At 45.7% G+C, this 7,576-nt stretch overlaps 1 protein-coding gene across 1 annotated transcript; it reads left to right on the plus strand.

Moving 5' to 3' along the window:
- Window positions 1-4,351: 4,351 nt before the first annotated feature.
- GPR3 (G protein-coupled receptor 3) lies at window positions 4,352-5,341 on the plus strand. Its single transcript, XM_058196515.1, has one exon. The coding sequence runs from the start codon at window positions 4,352-4,354 to the stop codon at window positions 5,339-5,341; it is 990 nt and encodes a 329-aa protein (XP_058052498.1).
- Window positions 5,342-7,576: the final 2,235 nt, after the last annotated feature.

Below are 7,576 nucleotides of genomic sequence, written 5' to 3' on the forward strand. Positions count from 1 at the left end.
ATAAGTTGACCCTCTCTTCCTTATGGCAACCCCTTAGATATTGGAACACTGCTACTAGGTCACCCCTGGTCCTTCTTTTCTTTCTTTCCATTAAAACAGTGTTTGCTCTATTCTGGATCTCAGTCAGAAGAGAACTGACCAACACCAAAATCAGCTGTTCCCAATGCAGCCTGTCCCACACTTCCACAAACTGTCTGCCGAAAAAGAATACCACAGGCAGTCCTTGACTTACAACAGTTCATCTAAAGTTACCACTAAAAGTTACCATGACAAAATTACAAAGTGATATAGAACCATTTTTCACATCTACGACCATTGCAGCATCCCTATGGTCACATGATCAAAATTCAGACCCTTGGCAACTGACTCATATTTAGGACGGTTGCAGTGTTCCAGGGTCACTGTGATCCCCCTTTGTGACCTTCGGACAAGCAAAGAAAATGGGGGATGCCAGATTCATTTAACAGCCATGTTACCAACTTAACAACTGCAGTGATTCACTGAACAAGGGTGGCAAGAAAGGTCATGAAATGGAGCAAAATTCACTTAGCGACTCATTTAGCAACAGAAATGTTGGACCTGATTGTAGTCATAAATAGAGAACTACCTGAAATCTGCTTTTAGGAGTGGGTGATATAAGACACATGGCTGCTTCTGCTTCTCTTCCTCCCCTATTTCACTGCCCTTCTGTTCCAAAGCCGGCACTCACTCACGTGCAATTCCTGGTCACCTAGAGTCACCAAGCAAATTACATTAAATGAACAATGGTAGTTGGACTCAAGCAGTGGTGAAATTAATTTTTTTAATTATTCCGTGGGCGTGGTTTGGTGGGTGTGGTGTGGCTTGGCGGGTGTGGCTTGGTAGGCGTGGCAGGGGAAGGATACGGCAAAATCTCCATTCCCATCCCACTCCAGGGGAAGGATATTGCAAAATCTCCATTCCCACCCCATTCTGGGGCCAGCCAGAGGTGGTATTTGCCAGTTCTCCGAACTACTCAAAATTTCTCCTACCAGTTCTCCAAATTGTTCCAAATTTCTGCTACTGGTTCTCCAGAACCTGACAGAACCTGCTGGATTTCACCCCTGGACTCAAATGTTTCTAATGTTTATACTGCATTTTTGGGATTTGGGAGTATTCTTTAGGTTTCTACTTTAAAAGCTGCCCAGAGTTATGCATGTGAGATGGGCGGCTATATAAATTAAATATAAATATTATCTGGACACATAATCTGAACATGGGGACTTGTTTTAAACCAGGATAACATTATTTTTCATCCTATAATGTATGATCCATTTGATGCTGTACAATGTAGATTATCAGGCAGAGGGACTTCTTCCTCTCCTCCCTTGTCTTTCTAGCAGTTTTAGTAATAAAATCTTAATTTGGGGAAGTTTGCTGAATTTGCTAAAGAGAAAGATGAGCTACAGTCTCTCCCACACACCCCTTAGATTATGGTGGATTGTCTTATATCAGAAGCAACCACGTCATCATGACAAAATCATTAAGTGTTAAATTTGCACCCTATGACTATCATAAAGTGTTCTACCTTATGATTCTTGATGAAGGTATCTTTTCTTTTATGTACACTGAGAGCTTATTCCTTGTGTGTCCAATCACACTTGGCCAATAAAAAAATTCTATTCTATTCTATTCTATTCTATTCTATTCTATTCTATTCTATTCTATTCTATTCTGATTATCATTAAGTGTTGTACCTTATGATTCTTGATGAACTTATCTTTCCTTTTATGTACACTGAGAGCATATGCACCAAAGGTAAATTCCTTGTGTGTCCAATCACACTTGGCCAATAAAAAAATTCTATTCTATTCTATTCTATTCTATTCTATTCTATTCTATTCTATTCTATTCTATTCCATTCCATTCCATTCCATTCTAAATCAAATCACCATCTCAGGTAGAACTTTTCCTAAAACATTTAAGGGCTGCTTTATGTGGAGAAGGTTAAACCGAGAGTTTTGAACCCTGTGTCATGGAATAAATCACAACTGACTGGAATGACACATCGTGACAACAAGCTATGGTTTGTTATAAACCTCCATCATGCTGCGCCCTAACCCAGTAGCCACAGCATGGGGTACTGTGATGAGAGAGGAACTAGTCAACGGGGCAGTTAATCCGCCTCTTGAGCCATGAAAGGATTCTTGGGGGAAACGCTTCGCTCCCCCTCTCCCGGTCGCCCCCCGTTTCCCGTCATCTTCCCTACGCCCCGCAAAAGCCCTTTCAACGGCCGCCGCGTGAGCGAGACGCAAAAAGGAGCGAGAGGGAGGAAGCCCCCCAAAAGCGCCCACACAACAAAAACACCTCAGCGGCGCCTTCCCCCTTTCCCCCTCCCCCCCACCTCTCATTTTTATGAATGGAATTCTCCAGCCCGAGCCGGATTACTATGCCGCCCGGCGCTCTAGCGCGCGGTTGTCCTCCTTCGACACTGGATTGGCTCCCGCCGCCATTGACGTCACCCGAGCGGTGGGCGGAGCCGCCCGGCCAGAGCCCTTTAAGTATGAGTCACCCTCAAAAAAGGGGGCTTGTTCACTATAACACCGGCCGTCTCCTCCCCCACCCGCCCCACACATCCACACACCAGGTCCCGGCCAGTCTGAACTCCGTCGCTGCCGCTGGACTTCCATCCTCGCAACCCACCTGCTAGCGCCCGGCCCAACATCTGCATTGGGAGAGGCGGATTCCTTCGACCTGCAGCCCGCCAGCCATCCATCCAATCGGACGCCCGGATCGACCCCGCTGCTACCCGCCTTCTCCCCCCCCCCAACCCCTCTCCCCAACCGAGGCTTCTCCCTCGCTGGATGTGCAGTCGGACCCTCTTCCAAGGTGAGTGCGGCCGCCTTTCTCTTGCCAGCCCAAGGGAACCTGCCCTGCCTTCTCTTGCAAGAGGTCCGGGTCTTAGCGAGCCATCTGTGGTGCGTCTCATTCAAGACAATCGGAGGCTGGTCTATTCTAGACTCTACTAGACACTTGTTTTTAAAGGGCAGTTTCCGCCGTCCGAGTCTAAACTTGTGAAGTGGAGCTGCGAGTCCATAGGCTTTACTTTAAAGTCGCACCGTTACACAAAAGAGAGAGAGAGAGAGAGATCCGGATGGTGCAGCAGCCCCTTTCAGCTTTCCGTGCCTGACACGGATCAACATTTACAAATCCCACGCGTCCAACCAACAGATAGAGCGCCAGGTATTTTCTCAGGAAGCTAGCTGGAATCGAACTCCGGAAGGAAGGAAGGAAGGAAGGAAGGAAGGAAGGAAGGAAGGGCTTCCTAATTTGATGCCTTCTAGAGGTGCCTAGAGACTTACAGGGTTCCTAATTCCCAGCCAGGATGGTTGTTCACCACGCTGGCTGTGAAATAGTGTGCCATGCATGTAGAAGCTGTTGAAAGTTTGTTAAATATGTCTGTTTTTTTTTACAGGTAAATTCCTATACTTTATTATGGCATTCATTAGCACGATGATTTAACAGACATAGGCAGAATAAAAATGATTGGGTTTTTTTTTTTCTACAAAGGAGGAGGACATAAACACGGCTCAGCTTGTTCCCTTGACTTTTCATGTTTACCAGCTTGCTGGCAGAAAGGCAGGGTAATTTGGATGCTTGCTGCACAATCTATTGTGTTGCCCAGTGTACAGAGCCATCTCTTCCCTCTCTAAATGTTTTTTGATTTCCACGGTTAAGAAAAGAGCTAAGTTAGATTATGTATCAGAGGAAGCAAAAGAGAAAGGGACACAGATAGGGAGATCTGTCCAGGAACAGGAAAAAAATATATGATGTCATCTGGAACAACCTACGTTGACAAAGAGACGACATCCTCTTTTATCTTGATTTGTTTGAATCAAAGGGGGGGGAAGAGAAAGGGAAGGTGGCAAAACAATGACAGGCCCAAGCCAGAAATATCCCATTGAGAAGGCATTGATCACAAGCACCCAACAATCACAGCTAAACAATACCTAGAAAAGTAGCCACCTTTGGGGATGGGTTTAGGCAACGAAAGGTGGCTGGTTTGCCTCCATCTTGACTCCCAACCTTAAGAAAACATGTATCAATTCATCTATCCCTTCCAAATGCACGCAAACATACATGTAAAAACATGCCCAAATACTTACAAATACTGCCAGCTAGGTGGCTCCGTGGCTAAGATGCTGAGCTTATCGATCAGAAAAGTTGCCGGTTCAAATCCCTAGTATTGGTCTCCTGTGTGAGCAGGGGGTTGGAGTAGATGACCTCCAAGGTCCCTTCCAACTCTGTTACTGTTAACTTGCTGCTTCACTCCAAACCTGATTTGAAACTGAGTTTTCTTTTCATCTGCTGTTTCTGATCACAGGTGAAGAGCATGAAAGAGGACGCGCCCACCAACACCACCAAGGTCCAGCCAGGCTGGTTTGTGCCAACTAATGGCAGCGCCAGCAAGTCCTTCTATTTCTCAGAGACGCCTCCTGCTCTTCCCTTAAATCCTTGGGATGTCGTCCTGTGTGTTTCCGGGACAATCATCTCCTGTGAGAACGCCATTGTGGTGGCCATCATCTTTTACACTCCAGCTTTCAGGACTCCGATGTTCCTGCTGATTGGAAGCTTAGCTACGGCTGATCTCTTGGCTGGCTTGGGCCTGATCTTTCACTTTGCCTTCGTTTATTGTGTCCAGTCCGAGATGGTTAACCTCCTCAACATGGGCCTCCTGGTGACCTCGTTCACCGCCAGCGTGGGCAGCCTCCTGGCCATCACCATCGACCGCTACTTGTCTCTCTACAACGCGTTGACTTACTACTCGGAGAGGACAGTCACTCGGACCTACGTCATCCTCATCCTCACATGGGGGGTCTCCATCGGCGTTGGACTGTTGCCCGTCATGGGCTGGAACTGCTTGAAGGACAACTCCACCTGCAGCATCATCAAGCCGTTGAATAAGGACCACCTCATCATCCTGTCCATTTCCTTCTTCATGGTCTTTGCGGTCATGTTGCAGCTGTACGTGCAGATCTGCAAGATTGTGTGTCGGCATGCCCAGCAGATCGCCCTGCAGAGACACTTCTTGGCCACTTCGCACTACGTCACTACCCGGAAAGGCATCTCCACGTTGACTCTCATCCTGGGGACCTTTGCCTCCTGCTGGTTGCCCCTCGCTGTTTACTGTCTCCTGGGAGATTACACCTACCCTGCCCTCTACACCTATATGACTGTGCTCCCGGCCACCTACAATTCCATGATCAATCCGGTGATTTATGCCTTCAGGAACCAGGAAATCCAGAAGGTCTTATGGGCAATATGCTGCAGCTGTATCTCCTCCTCCATGCCTTTCCAGTCCAGATCGCCCAGTGACGTCTAGACTCCTCTCGCTCCCTACCTCCCTCTGTGCTCAAGGAGACTTCTCCCCTCTCTCTTGCCGCTCAAATGTGCAAAACCCCTTTCTAATGTCCTTCCTTTCCCCTTTGCCAATGTAAGTGACCAGGCTGTTCTTTTATTTATTTATTTTGACTTCAGGAAAGGGGGGGGAAAAAAAGACAAATCTCATTTATTTTTTTAACCATGCCTTTTTAAACAAAAAAACAAAAATCTGCTTTTGTGTGTCTGTGCATGCGTGGGTGTATTGGTGACATGGCAGGTCTGATGCAAATATTTTGTCTGAAATATTGAGAGTGCATTTATTTTCTTTTTTTAAAAAAAGGGAAAAACGGCAAGAAACAGCCTTCAACCTTTCTTTTGAGTTTTTATATCCTTAATTACCTCAGATCTCTAGAAAACTATTTTTCTACATTTTAAACAAATATCATTGTATTCCCCCTTCTATCTCTCCTTCGATTGATGGGGGATAAAAAACAAAACAAAACAAAAAATAGCCCAGAGCAATGCCTGATTTCAAAAACAAAATAAGTCCCCCCCCCCCATATCTGTATTTGGCTGCCCCCTGGTGTTCATTCTAATACCTGCAACCATAGGAGGAAGAGTGTGCCATTGGGGTGGGAGGAGGGGTGGAGCGCAAGGGGAGAACAAGGGGCAGTATTAATAAAAAGAATGTATAATATGAGATCTGAAGCAATGTGAATGTCCAGAGTACAAGTAGTCCTTGACTTACAACCATTTGCTTAGTGATCGTTCAAAGTTAATGACGGCACTGAAAAAAAGTGATGTGTGACCACTTGCAAACATTGCCGGGGGTCATGTGATCAAAATCCAGACACTTGGCATCTGGCATGTATTTATGACATCTGCAGTGTCCCAGAGTCCTGTGATCATCTTTTGTGACCTTCTGACAAGCAAAGATCCTGCTTTCCTGCTTGAGCAGGAAGTTGAACTAGAAAGACCTCCGGGCTCCCTTCTAATAACTCTTGTTATTGGGGAAGCCACCATCATGAAATAATCATGTTATTAACTTAATTGAAGTGATTTTTCCCACTTAATAACTCTGCCCCCCCCCAAAAAAAGGTCATAAAATGGAGCCAAACTCACTTAACTGTCTTGCTTAGCAACAGGAAGTTTGGGCTCAAGTTGTGAGTCGTAAGTCGAGGATTACCTATAACACAATAATACTAAAGGCTTTCAAAGGCACTATTTCTGAATAACCCATGTCAAGATGACAGCCTAAATGTACTTTGTCCCAATTTTAGACCATTTTTGGACTATGGTTTTCATTTTCCTAGTTGTCTGGGACAAAAATGGGTGTTCATAGTTTCTAGCCCAATATTGTTGGGACCAAGGCTAAAAACGGCTGGAACAATTGCACTAGGGTGGGAAGGGGAGGGGAGATAGCACTGGGATGGGAAGAATTCCAGGCCATATTTATTGACACTGAAAAGTCAGGGTCTCGTCTAATCTAATTCCTGGTGCCCTCGACATGTTTTTGACTTCAGCACCCATCATCCAGCTGGCTTGACCAAAGGATTATGGGGAGGGGGGGCTTTAGCCCTAAACATGCCAAGGTCGTTCTTTTCTGTCTCTCCTTTTACATTTTGCACAGCTCCTTGGAAGGAAACGAATGCAACAGGCACTTTGGAAATAGGATTTATTTTATTGTTTTGAGCCAGTTTGGTGTAGTGCTGAAGGCACCAGGCTAGAAACCGGGAGACCACGAGTTCTAGTCCTGCCTTAGGCACAAAGCCGATTGGGTGACCTTGGGCCAGTCACTTTCTCTCAGCCCTAGGAAGGAGGCAATGGCAAGCCACTTCTGGAAGAAGAAAAAAACTTGCCAAGAAAACTGCAGGGATTTGTCCAGGCAGTCTCTGAGAATCAGACATGACTGAACAGGAGAAAAAAAAAATGGTCTTGCAGGGAAACTCAAAAGATGTTCTGTGAGAGCACTGTGTACTTTTGTTTACAATCATGAGAGGGAAGGGAAAAAAAAGAAATAAAGTTAATTTTGTGATACTTGAAGCTGTGTCAATTTTGTCCACTGCATGAAAGTCACTGTTTTCTTGATGGGGTGGCGGGAGGCATTTTGTGGGCAAGTTAGGCTATACTTGCCCTAATCACCATCCAGCATGTATGTTGGCTGGGGATGATATGCACTGAAGTCCAACTCGCCTGTCATATTAGGGGAAAGCAGAGTAGCTGCCACAAGACAAAT

The sequence above is a fragment of the Ahaetulla prasina genome, chromosome 10 (genome assembly GCF_028640845.1).
Source record: "Ahaetulla prasina isolate Xishuangbanna chromosome 10, ASM2864084v1, whole genome shotgun sequence".
Classification (NCBI taxonomy): Eukaryota; Metazoa; Chordata; class Lepidosauria; order Squamata; family Colubridae; genus Ahaetulla; species Ahaetulla prasina.